The sequence below is a fragment of the Motacilla alba genome, chromosome 13, assembly GCF_015832195.1.
Source record: "Motacilla alba alba isolate MOTALB_02 chromosome 13, Motacilla_alba_V1.0_pri, whole genome shotgun sequence".
In the NCBI taxonomy this organism is placed as follows: domain Eukaryota; kingdom Metazoa; phylum Chordata; class Aves; order Passeriformes; family Motacillidae; genus Motacilla; species Motacilla alba.
Genome location: NC_052028.1, coordinates 3,637,243 through 3,659,050, shown reverse-complemented (window position 1 = coordinate 3,659,050; position 21,808 = coordinate 3,637,243). Strand labels below are relative to the sequence as shown.

Below are 21,808 nucleotides of genomic sequence, written 5' to 3'. Positions count from 1 at the left end.
GAGCCCGGTTTGAACGGCAGCAGCGGCGGGTGCGGGCGGCCAGTGAGGGCGGGCAGCGGGGGCGAGCGGGCTTCGCTCTCTGGGGCGCTGCTGCCGTGCCGGCCGCCGTTCCCTGCAGCGGGTGGGGCCCTTGGGTGCCCCACGGCCCGCGGAGGAGTGAGGCGAGCCCGTTCGGGCCGTACCGGGCGTGGGGGTCAGACCCGGTCTGCAGCGGGTCGGGCCCGGAAGGAGGGGACAAGGGGACATGGCGCTGTGACAGACTGCGCTGCCGGAGCCTGCTCTGTGCTGGCTGAGCGATGAGGCTGTCGTGTGATATTTGTTGTTCTCTGTAGTACCGACCCTCCCAAGAGCCTGTTTGTGGAAGGCGATCAGCTCCGGAAAGCTCTCAGCCTGAGTGTGCGGCGTGGTCAGTGCAGACACGGGCTTGTGTAAGTAACTGGCTGGAATTGTTTGGGAATGCCTGGGCTGAGGGAGAAAAACCAGCCTGGTGATTGTGCCCCTGATCAGAAAAGTGCCCAGGTGCTGCTAACACTGCCAGCTGTTACAGGATCAGAGCACAGCCAGCTGTGGCCCTGGGGAATAGGAGTTTAACCAGAGAACTGTGCTACAGTGGGAGAAGAAAGCTGGCCTGCCAGGAGGCTGCCTTTTATCTCCTACCCTGTTACTTTTGTGAAGAAGGCTTTGAATGGTTGAATAATCGAGGTGTGCAGCTCTCTGCATAGAATCTCTCATTAAATGTTTGAAGATATTTAGCCAGAAGTGAGTAACTCTTGTAGCTCAGTAGAATAAATGAGGACTGATGTCTGTTATTTCCTCCCTCCTGCCTACTCACCTTGCTCCCCATTCAATTGATCTTAAAACATTTTCAGAGTAATTTATTAGCCTCGTCTATAATATTAAATTACTGGCAATTATTTCAATGTACAGCTTCTTGAACAAAACTACCTGGACTTGTTTGATTCATTCAGAATTGACAAGGAAAAATTGAGGTTGGCTGTGCTCCAAAAGGTTTACTTGCTATTTTCCCTAATAGTCAGCAGGAATGTGTGAATAGGGAAGCTATTTCTCTTTTTCTCCATACCTCAACTACAAAATTAAGAAAAGAACCATACTTTTTTTTTTTTTTCTGTTGTCTAGTAAATAATTTATTAGGAGCTCAAAGTTCTTGTATGAGAAACTGGAAGAAAAATGCAAAAGAGATTGAAGAAGTAGGAGAGAGTGGGACAAAAAGACCCCTTAAAAATTACAGGTGTACCACAAGAAGATGACCCTGGCCAAATTGCAGAGCATCCATCCTTTGGCAGAATTGCATGATCTGGCTGTTTCTAAGCTGTCTGACAGCTGCCTAACTGAGATTTGAATAAGATTTGCATTTATGTGGGGGCTTAGCTTGTGATCTGCATGTTCATGAGGCAGCCAGCAGGGTCAAGCCTGTTCTGAAAAGGGACTGCACTGAAGGGCTGGGCTGTGCTGGCAGCTCAGACTCATCCACACTAGGCAACTGTTGCTTTCTTTTCCTTTAAAGGTGGAATGGAAGAATAAGGTCAAGAGATACTTCAGTGGGCTTCTGGAGGTGAGTCAAACATGTTATTCATTTAAGTTAGTAAACTAGAAGCTGCCAAATGGCTGTGTTGCCTCTATACTATTGTCTGATCAGAAAATAAAGCTATTTTTAAAGTTCTGTTTATGTTAGTGAACAATGATCCATTCATCCTCTTTACTAGTGGAAATACACACCAGAAGTTGTTGCCTATGTTCTTGCATTGCTACACCTTGCCTTAAACACTTCATTATTAATTTCTGTGTGGTGTCCCTGCATTAGTATAATACTGATGAGTCTCAATTATTGGTATGCAAAATTCCTGTGTTTCACTGGCTTATTTTAGTATAAGTGCAAAACTAGTATTTCAGGCATTGCAGTGTGGTTAGAGGTGAAAACTGAGGTTTCAAAGCCTGGCTGGATGAAGTCTCTTTGTATGTGTTAAACCTGGATAGCAACAAGTGAGGAGGAGATGCAAAAATCAGAATGTGATCACTTCCATCTTGTGCCTTGGAAAGGAATGGGCACGGTATTGGCACAATTACTTCTGCATGCTAATTAAATTCTTTTCTATTAGGAGAAGCTGAGTAACTCCCCTAGGAATTATTCATGTTGAATAAAAGCTAGCAAAAAAAAAAAAAAAGTGAAGGATGGATATTACAGCATTCATAAGAATTATGTACGTGCCAGTAAGAAATGGCAACAAATAAATTGTTACTGTGAGAACAAAAAACAAGAGTCAGATCTTCAATACAGAAGTACTTTAGTTCTGAAATCATATAAAAGTTATGGGCCCTGACTTTGAGAAATCAACTGCAAATTCTTTTGTGTGTTGGTCTCTCTGTTATTTCCTACTTTCTGAGAAAACTCTCGGCATATGTTGTTCAGAAACCCGAGTTACTTAGCATTTTCTGTCTTAATAGGATCTTTCTGCAGCAGGCTGATTAGGCAGATTTGGGAGCAAGCAGTCATGCAAGCTTACAGTCTTAATTTGACTTGACTTTTATCTTTTTTAAATGTTTGGTTTGTTGGATATACTTTGACTAACTTTTTTTGCAAAATTCACCTTCTGCCTTCCGTTATGCTCTACAGTTAGAAAAGGATGAATTTTCTGAAATGTGACAAGGAGGTGATTATCTACCAACAAGTTGCCTGCAACAACTAAATTTTGAAAGACTCCATTATGCACTTAAAGAAATGCAAAGCCCAGAGTGTTAAACTCCATTTATTTTAACAGGGCTTCTATTTTTGACTCTTCTCTTCCTTACCTTTTATCAGTTTCTCTATCCCACGTAATGTTATTAGGAGTACACTGTCCTGCTAAGGCAGCTGCCTACGCCAACCTTAGGTGTTATTTGTGTACACAAGAAATGCTGGACTTAGTGGGGCTTGGTTTATAATGCAGAGAAAATAGTGTCAGCCAAGTGCATAGCAGTGTTTTCCTAAGGTTGTTTAATTGTCTTGTACTTGGCAAGAGAGCTCTATCCTAAATTAACTCTGGTTGTGCTGTTCTAAGAAACCAGGCTGGGTGCACAGGAGTGCTTTTGCTGCATGTTAGACATAATCAAAAATAAGGCAGTAACCAAGTTTATGAAGAAATAACTGATATTTTACTATTCACTGGTCTGCTTGTGAGCTTTTTTTTTGTATTTTCTTGTATTGCAAAAATACATGATTCTATCCTGGTTAAGAAAGGAAATCCAATAACTTCTTCGAGATAACTGCTCTTATCTGTAAAAGGTACTTACTACAATATATTTTTTAATTTTTTTTTTTCTTTGCAGTGTTGAATAAAAAAGGAAAAATGGAGGCAGAGACCATTTTAAGTCTTAAACAGCAACTCAAGGAAGCGGAGAATGAGCGAAGAAAGGCAGCACAATATGGTTTGCATTTACTGGAGTCCCAAAGTGAGGTTCAAAATCAGCTGGATCAAACACGCTGTGAATTGACTGAGAAAACTGAGGTGATGACTGCCTTTTCTTCTCAAAGTTCAAAACCAGAACTTTGTTTTATTTTAACTGTTTTCTGAAAGGCACAGGTGTTTTACATGCCTTCTAGCATCTAGATTAATTTTAATAAATCTCTGAGTAGTTGTAGAGAGGGCTTTTTTCTCATCTATAAGACACTGAGCATAATTGTATCTAACTGGGAGAGAGTTTCATAGCTAATTGTGCATCGAGTGTTCAGTATCATGTAGGACTAATTGCCTTTAATGTAAAATGAGTGCTAAATGCTAAAGTAAATTTGCTTCAGAGCATGTTTTTCCTCTGTTTAGCAATCCATTTATGTATGCTCTCCCAGTCAGCTTTATATCACTTAAAGGCTATGTGAAGAATGCTAGCAGCAAGACTGTAAAATTGATTTCTTCACTAGAGAAGTTTTCAAAATTTCCAAATACCCAGAGGTTCTGAACTTTTTAGCACATTTGTTTGCAGCTCAGAAAAAGGAGTAGTATAGTGCTGAATTATTGAGGTGTTATTTAGCTGACCAGTTTTCTTTTTAGTAATTGTTTGAGAAAATTTCAGTCGGGAAAATCTCTTCCACTTTTCATGAAGGCTTTCATGGTCATCTTTGTGTTCAGCCAGCTTGTGTTTCAGATAAATTATTCATCTTCACTTAGTCTGTTTCTGGTTGAGCATCCATCCCTTCTCCTGGGATAGAGATGAAAGGTTTGTTTTGTGGCAGCACCCAGCTGTTCTGAATGGACAGAATGTTTTATTCTGGTTCACCATTAGTAAGTTTTGTGTGAGAGGCAGCTGAAGGCACAGGTTCCAAGGAAGCCAGGGCAGGATCATCCCTTCGTGCTGACCAGCACAGAGGGCAGGTACTGAGCTGCTCCCATAGGTTGTGATCCTTTGTGAGAAGCTGGAGCCACCTTCTGAGCCTGGCTGGTAACTTGAATTCCTGGAGTGGAGGGTAGGAATTGTGGGCCTTCATACAGTAGAATAACATTTGTGTGGCAGCTGTGCTTACCCAAGAGATTCTTTAGAGCTTTTGAATCTCTCTCTGGCTCTCCTCTGTGCACTCTGAGGCAAGTAATTCAAGGCAGTTACTGTCAACACGAGTGTGGGTTCTCCCAGCAGGCACAAAAGCATCTCAGAAAGCTCTGTGTGCTCTTCTGTAGCAGTGTGCAGGCAGGTTCTTGCTGGGATTTTGTTGTTCTTGGCTCTGGCCAAGCAGTGCACTCCCAAACCTGTCCTGTGGCCAGTCTTTATCTTTGTGTTAAAGCTCCTGCCCTGGGTATTTGCGAGCTAAGGCTGTCCTTGATAAGCTGTGTCTAGGCCACAGAGGTCACTTTGATACCTGACAGCTTTCAGTCTTTTATTTAATTCTGTTGGTGTCTCAAGAGTTAGGTTATTTTGAAAAAGAAAAAAAAAATAATCTGGGTGTTTAGATTAATTTGGCTTCCTTGTTACATTTTTGCTTTCAAAATTCTCTTTTTCTTTTCCTTAATTGCTGGCTGAATGGAAGAGTAAAATGAAGCCACCCTTTGTAATTAGCAAACATGCAATCAAGCATAGATAGAAGCTGTTTAAAAAATTATTTTTCAGTCTGGAAGAATTGATGGGATTTATTATGAAACAGACAATTTAGCTGTCTTAAAAAAACTGTTGAACTCAGCTGTTCTGCCTGATGGACTGTAGTAATTTTTGACATAATTGGGTTCTGTAGTGGTAGAAGGGGAGTGTAAACTCTGGCTAAATTTATGGCACTTGCAGAAAAGATATCCACACCTTTCATGTTAGGTGCAAAGAAATACAGAGTTTCCATGAAGAAGAGAATATTTCACAAACAAACTATAAACACAACATTTATAAATCATAATGTTTTAGAACAGTTCTTTTTATTTTTTTTTTAAAACATGGATATTACAACTCTAATTGGCACTCTCAGCAAAAGACTAAATGAGCTACAAGCATCTTGGTTCTGAGCCTGTGCTTCTCATAAACGCTTAGGGAACAGTGTGCAATTACATCTAGATTTATTAGTGTGTCATTTCTTTCAGAAATTTGAACAAGAGAAATACACACTTCAGAGAGAAATTGAACTCAAGAATCGAATGTTGGAAAGCTTGAATTTTGAGTGCGATTCCCTTAAGCAGCAGCAAAATGTGCAACTGGATAAGCAGAAAGAACAGCTTGACAGAGCCTATGGACAAGAAATCAGTGACCTTAAAAACAAGGTTTGGTGACTAATACATAGCTGAAAGGTTGTTAATACTATTTTAGATACTATTTGCTTAATTTATAATTGCACTCTTAACTACCCCAAGAAATATTAAATTGTTACAATGTATAGTAGCTTGTTTGGTTTGGTTTTTAAAAAATATCTGTGTAGTCACTTATGAATTGCATTGAATTTCAATGCTTACTTTTAAAAGCTACTCATGTGTTTCCAAGACATTTTCTGTAATTGGAGCAGTCAGAAGTATTGTGCTTTTCAAGAATTTAGCATTAAATGATACTATTTAGTTATCAATTGTTTTTAAGTTGGAGAACCTGAAAGCAGAACTGGACGAAACCCGACTCTCAGAGAAACAACTGAGGCAAAAAGTGGAGCATCAGAAGGAAATCATTGCTGCCAAATCAGAAGAACTGCACATGATGTCTGAGCGTGTCCATGAGACCATGTCTTCAGAAATGCTCAACCTGCAGATAGAGCTCACTGAGCTCCAGAGTCAGAAGGTGTGTGAGTAGCACTAAATTTGCAGTGTAGACTAGTTGAAGATGAAATTCTGTCCTTGTGCTCATTTCATTTTTCAGTGTGCTGTCTACAGTGCCATGTTGGGATTGACTTTTATTCAGACAGTGTGCACAGCAAAAAGTTACAGCCTTAAGAGCTAGGCTTTAATACTCTCTCTTCTTCAAGATAATATTTTGTATTAAAACTAAATACTACTAACAAATGACTTTGGTTTACTTAGGCCTGCTTGTTTTCCAGTTGTTTTAAATATTTTTCATTTCCTGCTTGGTTTTTTTTTCGTTTAGGCCAACGATGCAGAAAAGCTGAATGAGCTGCAGTGCAGTAAGGAACAGTTAGAGCTTGTGAACAGTAACTTACGTAACCAGCTGGAGCGGCTGCAGGGGGAGAAAGAAGAGAGAGAAAAAGAAGTTGTCTTTTACTGCAATGCTTTAGAGGTATTCTCTCTTAATTTTATTTCACAGGCAGATAAGCCCCAAATTGCACAAGCTGTGTTGCCAGGTTTTTGGTGAATGAGGAGTTTTGAGGACATGTGAGAGGGAGGGGAAAGAGAAGGATAGTGGTTGGTCACATCTGGTGTTGCCTGGTGGTAAAAGCTCTCTGTTGGCCTTGTTTTGTGGCAGCTGTGAAAGGAGAGCCTTTGCATGGCACTGTTCTGCCTCTTGGGGACCTTCTCACAGGCCACTGGCAGGATTCTCATTTTTATTTCAAGTTTCTGCTGAATTCCTTGGAGAATCTTGTAGGGGGAAGTAGAGCGTTTGTCACTAATGTCACAGCTGGGAGAGTGATCTAAATATCATTAATCCAGTTGACAAACATCAAAGCTTACCCTTAAAGGCTTTTAGTTCTGCTCTTGTCCTGAAGAACAAGTGGAATATTAAGTGTTCTAGTGAAATGAAATTAATTTGTCTCTCAGTTACTAGAACTGTATGTACAGCTAAGGACTAGAACTTTATGTACACATACTTCATGTTACTAGAACTGTATGTACAGTTGAGGACTTCAGTACAATATAATCTCTGCTAAAGTATAGGAAATCAAAAAGAGTTAAAGCTATCTGATTAAATTTGTGTATGCAGTACATCAGATGCTTAAATGACCAATATCCTCTTTGCTTTAATCTAGAAAGCTCATGAGGCTAATCAGGAGCTTCGGGTTCAGCTGGATCATGCAGTGCAACAATCTTTGGACCCTACAAGTAAAGGCAATTCTCTCTTTGCTGAGGTACAACTATGCAACAGATGCCTGAGAAGTATTTTCAGTTTTATTTCTTATATTGTATTGAAAATATGGGAGTATCTGCACCTGATCTGGCCAGATGTAGCTCTATTCCTCAAATATGACTTCAGTGTTGATCTGACATGTGGAAAACCATTTCATGCTCTCCCTGAAGATAAGAAGTTAGTAAATTTAATGGAATCACTTCAAGTTATCTGACTATCAAATCAAAAGTTGTGACTGAGGGTTCATGATGGTTCTGTCTGCAGCTCTTGATTTTAAGTTTTGTTCAGCTGACAAATCCATTTTTAATGTAGAAGACAGTATGTGAAATATTAACAGTTGCTGTTAAAAGCTGCCTGACACACTTCCTGAAAACATCTGGATGTTTGAGCTTTTGGGAGGGTTTTGGAATTAGCTTTTGAGTAAGAGTTAAATGCATAGGGAGCATTATGTTTCATGGCAGCATCCAGGGGATGGATGAACTTGGGAAACAGTTCAGATTATTTTAAACTGTTTGTTCTGTGGCAGTGGACAAAACCATTCTACAGCAACGCTGAAGTGTATGATATATTGCTTTATTTTGATATCAAAAGAAAAATCTGTTGCATTTCACTGATTGGGCTTCAGTGGTACTGTCTACTCACTTCTATCACAGGGCAAAGACAGTAGCCTGTATTTTTAAGTACTGTTGCTGGAAAAGCAGTGTTTGCAGACTGAACACCAATTGCTAGGCAGCATGTCCTTATCAAACTCATCATCCAAGTGACAGCGAGTGTTGTGATTTCACAGTAATAATTGTTCACAATGTTCTGTAGGTGGAGGACCGTAGGGCAGAAATGGAACGACAGCTGATCAGTGTGAAAGTAAAATATCAGGCCCTACAAAAACAGCATGCATTCAGTAGAGAACAATTGCAAAGAATGAAGGTAGGATGATTCCTGTAATACTCCAGGGTGTCCTTGGGTCTGATAAGGCACTGCTGTAATGCTCAGGCCAGGGGATTTGTTATCTTTAAAATATGGTGCAGTAGTCTGGGGGGAGGGAAACGGGAGAAAAAACAAGTGAGATGATGTTGTGCTGTTTGACTCCTACAGTCCAACAGCATCCACCTTACAGTGAAGGCACCATGTTTGCTCACTTAGGCAGTAGTTGTTTAATGGATAAAAGTAAAACACAACTCCTGTCAGTCAAACTAGCATTCCGTTTGTCTTGGTTATTGTTTTTTCTTTTCTTGTCCAGTCCTTGTACTACATGAATCAAGTATTTGTACATTAACTGTGGTTGTTAGGAATGAGCATAAAGAAAAAGACATGCTTTTACCACCATCACACTCTAGGGGTTTGGGTTTTTCTACCTCTCTGTTGCTTTCTTGTCTTTGTCCATTTTTCTTCTTGCTTTTCTCTATTTTTGGTGTGAGAATAAGTCATAACTTTCATAACTAAGTTAAATAGGATGGGAGCCCGGTGGTTAATATTGTTGAGGACTAGTTGGCAGAAACTGATTTACACGATAATGCCAAGGGAATGCTGCAGAGCTGCCAACTGTTTTTATGTTGGTCTCAAGATTTTTCCAATGCTAAAGTGGGTCCTTTCATTTTGATCAACTTCTTGGTCATGCAGTTTGAGGAGAGTGCTGAAACAACAAGGGTGATTATGATCAGTTGCACTGAAGCTTTGAATTAGCTAGATTTTGTGGAGTAAGTTGAAAATAGTTTAAACAATGGACAAGAAAAATGATACAGCAAAGATTTGAATGAGAACAGTCATTGGGTAGGATCACTTTGGAAATTTTCTCTTTGTGATATGGGGTAAGTCAGTCATACTGATTGAATGGCCTAAGAAACACACACACGCTGATTGAATGGCCTAAGAAACACACACACACACACACTGATTGAATGGCCTAAGAAACACACACACTGAATGGCCTAAGAAACACACACGCTGATTGAATGGCCTAAGAAACACACACACACACACACACGCTGATTGAATGCCCCAAGAAACACACACACACACACGCTGATTGAATGGCCTAAGAAACACACACACACACACACTGATTGAATGGCCTAAGAAACACACACACTGAATGGCCTAAGAAACACACACGCTGATTGAATGGCCTAAGAAACACACACACACACACACACGCTGATTGAATGCCCCAAGAGACACACACACACACACACTCACACATGCCGATTGAATGGCGTAAGAAACACACCTGATACTAAAAGTACCAAAAATGGAGGCGAATTGGTATCCCTGTACTAGTACTTAATGCTTTTATTTGGAGTTCTTTTAAATTTTTTCTGATAGTACTGGAGATGAGTAGTTTGTTAGGACAGCTGTTTTGCTTTAGCTGCTGTCTTAAACCCCTGTTAGCATCCTCTCTGTGTTGTGCTGCACTGAGATGCTGCCAGTTAAAGCTCAATCTGAGTTTAGCTGATCTCTCCGCTCAAAGCTGCTTACCCCACAGGAGAGGTAACTGCTGTTGCATCTTTAGTTGAAGAATCTCATTTTGTGGTAGTCACTGGTAAATCCTGAGGATCTGACTCCTGAACAGAATGTACACAGCACTCCTGGGAAAGCTTTCCCACCGCTAGTGTATTTTTCCTAGTCCAGAGCATCCATTCCAGTTTCTTGAAGTTTCTTGTTATGTAGATCAGCTGCAAGTTGCAGTTCTGACAGTTAGCAAGAGGGCTTTTCAGGGAAAAGGGAAAAAGGTTGGGTGTCTGTGCTTGGGAGCCATGAGGGTAATTTTAGTCAGCCAGTGAGGTGGAGCTTACAATTTTGCCTCCCTTACAACCTGTAGAAGCTCTGAGGAGATGATTGAATCTTTCATTAGCTCTACTTTGTGCACAGAATCATCAATACCCTTTAGCTGACATAAGAGATTCTATAGGGTCAATGCTCTTCTCGCTTTCCCTCTGCAATCTAATTTTTCACTTGATCCTTTCCCTGTGATTTCTCCCAGTGTTACCTTATCCGTACTGACTAGACTGATAAAAATGCCTCAGTTTTCACTAACACCTTGTGAAGTTTTTCATTTATTCTGTTTCTTGTTGTTTAAATGTCTGATGTGTCACCTGTAACTGAATGTATTAAGACCCTTGTACCTTAATATTATTAACACCAAGAGAAATATTGCTGTAAATGTAAGATTTTTATAACTTCTCCTTTATAATGACAGAGGGTGTTCTTTTGCCTCAAAGGAGGTATTCCATTGGAGAAGCAGAAAAAGCTGAAATTCTTGGTTAATACTGTAGAAAGCAAACATGGTGGTGTTATACCTGAAAAGCAGAACTGAAAAAAATAGGGGGTTAAGCTTGTGGGTTTTCCTAAGTGACTTCTCAAGGTGCATTTCAGCTCTGACAAATCAGCCTGGACTGAGACTGGCTTCTGGCTGGCTTGGTGCTGATGGTGTGGGTGTGGAATGCTGTGTGTGTCCTTGGCAGAGTGTTTGTGTGCTCCTCAGCCAGTGCAGAGATGAGTGGGACACCTCAGGGCTGCACTGCTCTCTGAGATCTCAGCTGGCCTCGTGCCTTGGGGTGTCTGTGCTGATAATTGCTAGGATTGTGTCATGGAGACTGAGTTCAAGCATCCAGTGCTCTTCTATACTCAGGTTTAGAATGACAAGGCTGGAGTACCTAAACAGTTTTGTGTAAAAGGCTGGGATTTTCAGTCACTTATCCCAGTACTTGTTGTGAATAGTTTTTTGCTTCTTTCCAGCTGCAGATGGCTACACTGCTGCAGCTGAAAGGCTCCCAGGCAGAATTTGATCAGCTGGAACGCTTACAGTCCATGCTCGAGCAAAAGAATGGTGAAATAGAAGATCTTCTTATGAAAGTGAGGCAGCTAGAAAAATTTAAGGTATGTGGTTTTTAATTAAGTAGAAAATTGTAATTGGAAGCTAAAACATGAAAACAAGAAGAATCAGGAGAACTATCTGAAGTCCATGCTCAGGTTTGAAAAGGGATCCAAATGCTGACTCCTATCATTGACCTGTATTTTGCAACTGGAGAATATTAGACTCCTCAAGTGCAGAGAAGCAGAAAATTATACCCCACGCAACACCTGGGTTGAAGAAACAATTTTTTTTGTCCTGTGTGAAGCACCTTCATATCGTTTATAGTCACTTCTAGCTTTTAAACTCAGTTACTTGGTCAAAGCTCACTGAGCTGTGACATCCAATTTTTCTCTGGGCAGGTGTAGTCATTTGGCTCTTTCACTGTGTGTGCTTAGGCTTTAGCCTTTTAATGTCTCAGCTCTATGAAATTTCCTGGGTATTTATTTTCTTGATGTGTCTCAACTTTGCAGCTGAAGCATGCTCTTTTCCAGCAAAACTGATGTGCCTAATTATCCTTGTAAAGTAGTTTTTTCAGCCCTCTTATGCAACTTGAAAACCTCTTGTCAGTATTTTGAGAGGTGAGAAGCACGTGAGGATTTCTATATACACCAGTGTAATACTACTGATGTTTGTGTGTTTGCAGAGTGGAAAACTGCAGCCTTTCTTAATTCTGGCATGTTTCTGGACTTGTTTGGCCCTTTCTTATCAGAGCTTTGGAATGCAAACTGAGATGTGTTTGCTTGTGCAGTAGGACTGTCCTTTCCAGGACAGCCTCCTGTATTTAACCCAATAACCTGGTGTGAAGCCAGGCTTAACCCATTTTAGCCATAATTGAGGAAGCCTGATTGTTCTACCAGTTTTGTCATGTTTAAGCTTGATCTGTACTTTTTCTGTCTCTAGGCCATAAATAAGCAGTGTTGGGAAATGGAATGATTAATTCCAATAACCACCAAAATTATCTGTAGGCAGTGACTGACAGAGCCCTGGGAGGTCTCTGGGACAGGATTAAATTTGAGTACTGCTTGTTCAGGAAAAAAAATCACCAAACAAAAGCCCCAGTGTCACATGTTATAACATCTTTTTTATGAACCAACTTCCTCATCTGAAATATGTAGTTGATTTTGAGATTTTGACTGTTGATTAGCATGGCTGATATTCCTCTGGGGTCCAGCTGCTGAAGCCTAGAAATAAATGCTGAGAAAAATTCCCTGTAGGTTAACTAAATACCCTGTATTTTCAAGTGAAAAACAGGAAAGCTGCTCTGCAGTGCTGCTTGCAAACCTTCTGGAGCTGAGATAACTCACTTTTTTTTTTCCTTTTTTCCAGTGAATGAGAGAGAGCTGTCAGTTTTAGTGCTATTTGACATTTGTAACAAATGAGAGTTCTCAGAGCAGCTGAGTTTTATCATCTGTGTTTAAATCCCTCTATGATAAGGCTTCACCATCAAAATGCATAGAAAATGTCTCCTAAGAACTAAGCTAATGTGCTTCTGAAAGGTCACTGCTTGACAAGCTGACACTTGTTCTTTATCAGAGTTTATATGAAAATATGGAGGAGTCCAGACCTGCTAATGGAGCGAAAGGAAGCGATTCTGAAAATGGATACTATGCAGATTTACTGCAAATTAAACTTGACAACTCAAAGTAAGTGCTTCCAGCCTGAGGCCCTGGTTGTGGCAGGGTTATCTTCTAGGTACTTGTTTTTATCCTGCCTTTTTTGTTACTGTTGTATTTTACTGCACATACCCATGTGCAGATGGGTTTTGTTCCTGTTGCAGTTTCTAATGCTGTGGAACCAACCTGACTTCGTTATAGGACTGAGAGTTGGGTTTTTTTGTAGTTTCATTTATATTTTAAAAGATAACAGCAAAAATACTGTTTTTGGTTATTGCTTTCTTCCATAAATGTCATCAATACTCCTAGATACGGGGCAGTTGAGACTTGAATAAATTAAAAGTTAATCTCCAAGGAAACTGTACAAAAAGTCTTAGTCTTTAGGCTGTGTATGTTGATTTCTCTTATAAAAAGTGAGATAATAACACTCAAAATGTTTTATAGGACAAAAAAGCTTGATTTTTCCTACTGATGTATAAATATCAATTTAAGGTGAAGTTCAGTGCTTCGCTTTTGCTTTGATAAAAGACAAAAACCCAAACTAGTCCAAGTGTGACTGATTTTATAATATTCCTCCCATCCCAGCAAGGAAACTGAAACACTGAAAAATGAGCTATCCCTACAGAGAATGAAAGCTCTGTATGAGAGCCAAAGGGTCCTGGAATTTGAAAGGAAGCTCTTCACAAATGAGAGGCATTTGCAAGCTTGTCAGAGTGAGAATATGAACCTGCGGGTCATGCTGGATGAGCTGAAAATGAAATATGAACCTGAAGGTAAATACTTCTTTTCTATCTGGGAAAATATAAATTTCTTTAGAAATGGAATGACATTCAACAGGAAGACATTGGTTTAGTTCCAGAATTTAATGCTTAAATAGCTGACTTTCTGAAATAACCTGATGCAAAATCTGCTGAGCTGAAGTAGAAAAGCCCTGCCGTGCTCAAGACCTCACTTGAATATGTGGACACTGACTGGAGGAGACTAAAGAATGCAGTTTTACAGTTAAAAATGGCAGTGCTCAGGGGCTTTATAGAGCACAGGTAGATAGCCAGACTCAAGTGGGTGGGATCAAATCTCAGTGGTTTCCCATAGTAGCTGCAGTGTCTTTGTGGTGATGAGAAGCCTCGGCTCTCTGGGTGTAGGATGGGAGCTTTGGAATAAGGTGCAAAGCATTTACAGGAAACCAGTTTAGTAGCTCAAGGTTGTATGGATTAAATTTTGGCTAGAGAGACCTACCTGACAAACAGCTGATACCTGAGAATGGGCAAAGCAAGGGAGCTCTGGAGGAAGCAAGTTTAGGTCAGAGATAATATATCACAGGGTGCCCAGAGAAGCTGTGGCTGCCTCATCCCTGGGAGTGGCTAAGGCCTGGTTGGATGAGGCTTCGAGCAACCTGGGTTAGTGGAAGGTGTCCCTGTCCAGGGCAGGGGGAGGGAATGAGATGGGCTTCAAGGTCCCTTCCAACTTAAACCATTCTGGGATTCCATGAACCAGATAGGAAAGTTGGTTTTGTCCACACCCAAAGGATTTACCTTTAAAATGTTACTTGTGGAAGCTTACCTCAGCAACCTGCAGTTCAGAGCCTTTAATTTAAAGCCTTGGTGAAAAGACAGAGTAGATTAGGAGAAAGATGTTGTCTCTTTTTCAAGTTAACTTCTGTTGGGATGATCAGATTATATGAAGAAACATTCTTTAAGGGATATAAATTGTTTATTAAGAATTACTCCAAGCTCTTAAGTTGTGTGAAATAGTCCTACTTTTATTGTGAGTGTGTTGGGGGACAAGTCATCTCCAGCTTCTTTTGTTCAAAAATATATTCAATTTTTTTCTTTAGAATTACTTAAAGGTTCTAAAATTAAAAAGAAGAGGGAGAGAATTCCAGTGAATGCGACTTGTGAATACTTTGACAGCAAAAATACTCCAGTGAAAGATACTGCACTCACTCAGTTGCCAAGTAAGGAAGGGAAAAAGATGACTACCAAGAACCTGGAGCAAAGTGATGCTTCTCCAAAAAGACAGCCTATCCAAGCATCCCCACTGCATACAGCTCTCCAGGCAATAAGAAACATTGTTGAACCTGAAAGAGAAAGAAAGAGAGTTAAAATTCAAGATGAGAATCACATCACCTTTACTTCAAGTAGCAGAAGTGGAAACAATTCCTCATCTCCAGCTGTCCCCAGGTCAGTGTCAGCTTCTGTCTCTGCCCAAGGCACTCAGCACAGACCTGCATCTCTTTTCTTTCGCTGCATGAACTGTGCTCTCCACTGCTTTATCTATTTCCTCAGTGTTGCATGCAGTGTCATTCCTCAGCTCCGGCTGCCCACGCTCAGCCTCTCACTACCTTTTAGAAGGACTAAAGCACTGACTAATAAAAAAGACTCTCGAAACAGTCTCTGAAATAACTTTCCCCTTGCTTGAAGACATTTAAGGTGTGCAGGTAGCTCACTTGGTTTGCTCCAGCATCAGAAACTTTGTGTTCTTGGTCCTCTCAAAACTGCCACACAGCTGTTACAGCTCAAGGTAATAAAGGCAGCTGGAGTCATGCTCCAGTTTCATACCTATTTTCAGCCCCCAGCAACTTCCAGATTTAGCCAAAAGCCTAAAAATTATTTAAGTAATTCTTCACCTGAATTGTGTTAACTTTCATTGTACAAGATAATAGAGAATTAATTGGCTGGCTGTGTTGTCAGACACAGGGTCTGGATGCACAATAGCTGGAAACACAACTGCCAGATTAAGGCGAATTTTTTCCCCTGAACTGAGAATCGAAGTTACTTTTTGCTAGATGGTCAAGTAACTGAGAACAGTCATTATCTCCAGCTTTTTTATCCTAGTGAAAACAATGCTGACTTTGATTTTCTGCTTTTTCAACTAATGCTTTTTGTATTCTCTTCACATTCTTGGTAAACACACACGAGAGTGTTTGGGGGTAGAAAAAAGTCTAAGCTAGTCCAGAGGTTTTGGGCTTGCAACTTGCGAATATCTGCTGGAAGAAATAGCCAATGTTCATGGCATTCAGGGTAATTGGATTGATGTTTTGGCTCTTGGATCAATTCCTCAAGGTTGCATGGATGTAATTAACAGATTTAAAGTAGCCAACACTGCAGTCTTCTTAAACTGTGGAGAGGATATAGCAGAAACAGCAGTTTTAACAGCTGTGTTAAAATGTGGGATTGTTAGTGAGGAGGGAAGATCAGGAAGGTCAGATGTGGATGAAAGTAGAGAGGAAAGATTGGGATAATTTAGTGATGGTATTGGGTTTTGATAATGTCCTCTACACATAAAGGAACAGGCAGAATGTAACCTGATAAGAAAAGTTTAACTTAATTCTTCGTATTGCTTTGGGAAAAGAAGATGTAATGTCTGCTTACAGGAAACTGTTGGAAATGGTTTATGGGAGCTGAAGGGGGAACCTACTGGAGAGGGGGTGAGGAGTGGAAATTATTTATGGAGTTGATGCTGGAAAGCACAGAGAGTAGAAAAAGTGGAAGAGGAAGGTGAAACCGTAGTTCAGAGGGAGGTTTCTAATCTTGTACCCATTGCTGTTGGTTTAAATAAGGAACAAAAGATGAAAAATATTAGAAAAATAAAAACCACGAACACAATTAAGCTGCCACAAAACTCCATATAAGCTGTTAAGCTTTTTTAATGATAGTATGAGTCTGTAAAAGGCAAATCCAGGCAGAAAGTTCTGTTTGTTTCTGATTGTGTTAATGAACTACTAAAACCCCTGGTCATAATATTAAGCTAGCATTAGGGATTTATTTACCCCTGATCTGCTATGATGTGCTGTAAAATAGGAAGTCATGTTGAAATCTGAGTATTTGAGAAGCTGGATTTCTAAACACTGAAAGAATCTCTGGACTCTTTTGTGATGGATGTGGCTGAGCCTTGGGCACAGAAAATATTGGCCAATTGATCAGGAGTGGGGACCTGAAAAGAGAGAGTTTGTGGGAGGAAAAAATAAGGGTGGATAATTGTCAGTGTTTCACCTTGTGTTAACTAAAAGGTAATGCTGCAGCTAAAAAGGTTGTTGTGATCTCTGAGGGTTGGTTTTGTGCAGTAATTAGTGGAACTCTGACATTGGCCCATGAATTGTGGGAGAACAGAGCCACTGTAGCTGTGAAAGGACTGCAAACCCAATTTCTAGAAAGTGGGGTTTGAATTTGTCATCTCAGCCCAAGAGGCAATGAGGAAGTGGTCAGAAGTGATCTGGGTGTGCTTGTAGAGGTGACAAACTCCCTTGTGTGAAGAGACTTCCTTGCTGAGGTGGTTTAAGCAGGTACACCTGGATAATCTCAGCCAACACCTGTGTGTGCAGGGCACCTCTGTCCCTCCAGAGGGCTGCAGCCAGCACTGGAGCAGCTCATTAGGTGATGACACTGATCAGGTTATGATATGAGTGTTGATGCTACAGATTTAAATATTCAGGTGGTGATTACTGCTTCTCAATGCATACTGGAGTTCTGGCAATGCGAAGGTTATGTGCAGTGATATCTTTTGTTTGGCCAACTAACTGTTCAATAGAAATAAACATTTCTCTATTGAAATGCCTTTCTTCCTTTCTTAAACTGAAATAGCAGACTCTAGCCTTCGCTGCATTGAGATTTGAGGTTTATATTGCATTGAGATTTGAGGTTGTTTGCCTGAGTTTGATCTAAAGAAGAGCTTGGATGTCTGAGAGCTTATTTGCTCCCTTAAATTATGTCGTTGGATTACATACTCCAAATCTACTTCACTTGGGCTTTGTCCAATTGCCTGTGGTCATTTGGCTCAGCAGGAGATCTGGATAAACTAATAATACTCTTTGGGGTTTCTGGCACAGCCCTCAGCCTTGGGAGGTAAAGCTCCACCTGAGGAAACAAGTTCATCATCCTTAAACAGGTGGAAGGAGCCTCAGTTATATCTCGGTGTTGGAGTCTGTAGAGTCAAAGCTTGAATCATGCTGTAATTTCACCAGCATTTACTTGAAGTGTTTAACCATTGTCTGTTCTTTCTGATCCATCCCCTGTGCTGACACCTGATGAACCAGGGCAGTGCACTAAGGGGTGCTGTCTGAGGGCTGTGGGGTGAACCTCAGCTTGCTGCCAGCAGCACATCAGCTGCTCCTCCCTCTCTTCCATAGACAAATGAGAGCACTGGATGGAAAAAGTTTGTGGGTAAAGGTGACAGAGGTCATGGGCAAACCAGACTTGGGGAAGATTAACTTCCTGCCAGTTAAAGACAGTGAGGCAGTGAGAAAGAGAGAAAACTGCCCCAGCCCTTCTTCCCAGGCTCAGCTTCACTCCCTCAGTCCTGACTTCTATCTCCTCTTCCCCAGGAGGCACAGGGCGAATGTGATTGCCAGAGTTGTTACCTTACAGGCTAAGATAATTGTATTATACCATAAAGGGCGATGTTGTGTCTAAATCCACTTGTGCTGCTTTGGGATGCAATTGAAGTGAATGTGGGTTTTATTTGTTCTTCTGGTTTGAGTTCTTTCTGCTGGTTTATGGGCACTCCGTTGGTAATTTTGACCACTAGAGTAGTGGTTTTGGTGGCCTTGGACAGGGGTTGTTAAAGGCAGAAGAGTGGGAGGTACTAATGAAGGGAGTCTGCCTTAGGAGCAGGTTCATGGACAGCAGCTGCTGGGGAAGTGCAAACCACATGATGGCTACTGAGAACACTCTCTCTCTTCCTGGAATAATTCCTTGTGGCTGTAACCACATGCAGATTTGTCCAGCTCAAAGTGAAGGTGACCATGGACAGAAGGTGCTCAGCCTCAGAGTTACTGATGTGGCCTTAATGCAAAGCACATGGTGGAGCAAACCCTGATCTTGAGGAGGTGCACAGCCTGGTTTTCTTCAGCCTGTTGAGACAGTGCTTATAGGGAATAAGATGCACAAGGCCTGCAATGCATCATACTTGAACAGCAGTCTGAATCTGTAGCTGAATTTCCCCAAATATTTTTGTTACAGCTCTTTTCATAGTCCTCATGTTCAGCTGCACCTTTCTGTATTGAGAATAAGTCTCTAACAATTGAGTAACAGCTATTTGTTTTGGAAAAAACATCACTGAAAGCAGCTGTCCATGGTGTGGGTTGCTCACTGAGGGCTCCTGAGATCACTAAAAATCCTCAAGGTCACCAGAGAATTGCTTTAATGTATGTGCTGATAAACGAGTGTAGAGTTTGTGTTGTTATATAAAGTGATGTTTAATTTGGAACTTCATTTTCCATAATTTCTGTCTTTGTGAAAATAATCATGTGTAACAGTCAATGGGCTGTGGATAATTTGGTTGGGTAAAATATCACTATTCATCAATTGTTCTAATGGCATGTTTGCATGTTCATTAAATTAAAAATAAGATTTAGGCATCTGAGCACAATCTGATGTTTTGATTTCAAAATTATCTTTTTAACAGCAATGAGACAGTTTTATCCCCATTTACATTCATAGCAGAATTAAAACCTGTCAGTGGACAAATGATATCATTTAGAGCTTGAAAATAAATCTTCCCCCAACTGAAGATATTCAAGCACTAAGCTGAAGGCAATAGTAGTGTAGGATGAGGTTGAAAGGAGCAAATTATTTTAAGGGTAGGTTTTTGGTGGTGTAGAAGCAAGAAGCTTGATTTCATCCCATTTGTATGATGTTGCTCAGACTTTTCACCTGGAGTTCTGCTTTTGGGGACTGGATCTCCTTTCTGTGCGTGACACATTCACTGGTGTTTCTGCAGGCTGATCTCAGCCACTTCACATATTCAATACTCTTTCTTACCAAACATTTCAGCAGCTGAGGTGTGGAGGGGAGGCTTTAAGTGATGAAATGTGGTTAGGACTGATATAAAAATGCTTTGTTTTAGTCTCATTTTCTTCTTAAACTGTGCTTGCTCTGTCTCTGTATATGGATGGTCTTATTTGCCAGCTGGCTTGTTGATTTTGCCTAAAATTCTTATTTTAGTCCTGGTTTATATTAACTAAATATGTATTTAGAATGGTTGCTTTGCCTATAGGTTAACAGCTGAATCCAGATTTGAAGCTACAGAAGAAGATAAGAGAGAAACTAAAATCTCAACAGAGAAGAAAACACAGAAGAAAAGACATTCCACATTGTATGTATCTTCTAAGGCAAGTTCTGAAACTCAGTGTGCTCAGCAGTAAGTCACTTCTGCAGGGAACCTGGACACCTTGGGGTCCTGCTTCAGCAGGAGCTGCTGAGTGAGCTCTCACATCAGTGCACAGGTTGCTAACTTGCATATTGATCTGCCTGCTGCTGTGAAGGTGATTGCCTGGCAGAGCTGCACCTTTGATGCCTTCCCTGAGGGCACCTCTTGTGTTCCCTGCCCTTGACAGGAGGTGTGGCTTGTTCTCCACTCTTGGCAGAGTCTCCAAACATTCATTGCTCTTTCTTTGAAGCACAGGGCTGTTGTGGAGAAGTTCTGGCTAAGAGAGGTTTTATTATATGGTAAGACAGACTAGACAGGGTTGATGGAGAACTCAGCTAAGTTATGTGCTCCTAAATTTCTTCCAGTTTCCAGATTCAGAATTCTTCATATTTTTCTTCCTAATGTATTACTTTTCAACTTGAAGGCTGACCTATTTGCAAAAGTGCATGTGAATCACTCCATGTGTTTTGTTGGTCAGTGTTTGAAATGTTATGGATTCTTGTATTTGTACTATTAATTAAAATAAAGGTTTATTTCTTTCTTTATAAAATGTAGCCTGTATTGTATTTGAGAAGAAACATGTATCCATTTTTAAAATGAGGGCGATGTCTTTTGTAGAACTTTTTGTTTAAAAAAAAGTACCTCTCAATAAACGATAAGAAAGTGCAATGCAGGTGCTGTGTGTCATGTTTTTAGTAGACAAATCTGTAGCTTCTTGAAGTTCATGAAGAAAAATTCTGAGGCGACCTTTTAAGATAGGTATTTGTATGGAAGTTGGATTGTTCCATTTGAATCTTGACCCTACAGTTTGAGCCCACTGAGATGAATGGATTAGCCAGTTTCTAAGTGAAAAGCTCAGTAATTAAGGTGAAAGAGACTTTTTTAAAAATCCATCATGGAAAAGAATACATTGGGGAGCAATCTTGCAACCCCCTGGTTTATTGACAGTTCTGCCAGGTCTGAAGTGGTGCTGGGATTTTGTTACCTCTGGTTGTCCATGTGGGTGGCTTTAGCTCATCAGTCACCTCAGCAAAAACTGGGTTCTGATCACAGCAGAAGTGACTAAAAAGGTGGGAATGTCACCTTGAATGACCCCATCTTCTCCCTTTCCAGGCAGCTCCATCTCGTTATCAGATCATTTCTCCACAGTTCTGTTTAGACATAGCCCATGGTACATTTGTGCCTTTGAACAAAATAATCAGAAATCTGTGAGTCATGGAATCAGATTGTGTCACTTTGCTGATGTAAGAAATTTGCTATGTAGCTGATTTTTTCAGTCTGTTAATGAAGCTACATAAACAGAATATCTTCTTGTTAACTTTTACTGAGGTATTATTACTGACAGCAGATGTACAGCCATGAAATAGTTCTTGCTCTTCTTGACTTAACAAAGAAGGCTTTTATGCTACAAAATGTTAGAAAAATCCTTTTTTGTGCAAATGATGAAAGCTACATTTGTTTACTGTCACTACTGTGAGACACAAATAGCCTAAAACAACTGAGGTACATGATTGTTCTACTTAGAGGATAACCTGTGGTAAGTTGACAAGGGATGGTGTGTTTAAATGAGTACTGAGCTGTAGACTGGCTACTAAGATAGTTAATTATATGTTGTTAATTGTGTGTTGATTTATGTTAACTTTATTTTGAGCTACTGGGCCTGTGGCATTCCTAAAATTTTTCTAGGTTGAAACAACTTGTTAATTTATGTGACAAACAAAACTGGGATGTCATT

The 21,808-nt window shown here is 40.4% G+C and overlaps 1 protein-coding gene across 1 annotated transcript; it reads left to right on the top strand.

Annotated features, from left to right (window-relative positions):
- The first annotated feature begins 208 nt into the window (after window positions 1-208).
- On the top strand, window positions 209-20,756 carry SPDL1 (spindle apparatus coiled-coil protein 1). The gene is made up of 13 exons (XM_038150405.1): window positions 209-428; window positions 1,526-1,573; window positions 3,325-3,503; window positions 5,547-5,723; window positions 6,031-6,225; window positions 6,529-6,678; window positions 7,367-7,465; window positions 8,278-8,388; window positions 11,197-11,337; window positions 12,848-12,957; window positions 13,513-13,700; window positions 14,762-15,107; window positions 19,921-20,756. Exons 3-13 carry the CDS (start codon window positions 3,345-3,347, stop codon window positions 20,066-20,068), a joined length of 1,824 nt encoding a protein of 607 aa, XP_038006333.1. The 5' UTR covers window positions 209-428; window positions 1,526-1,573; window positions 3,325-3,344; the 3' UTR covers window positions 20,069-20,756.
- The last annotated feature ends 1,052 nt before the right edge of the window (window positions 20,757-21,808 follow it).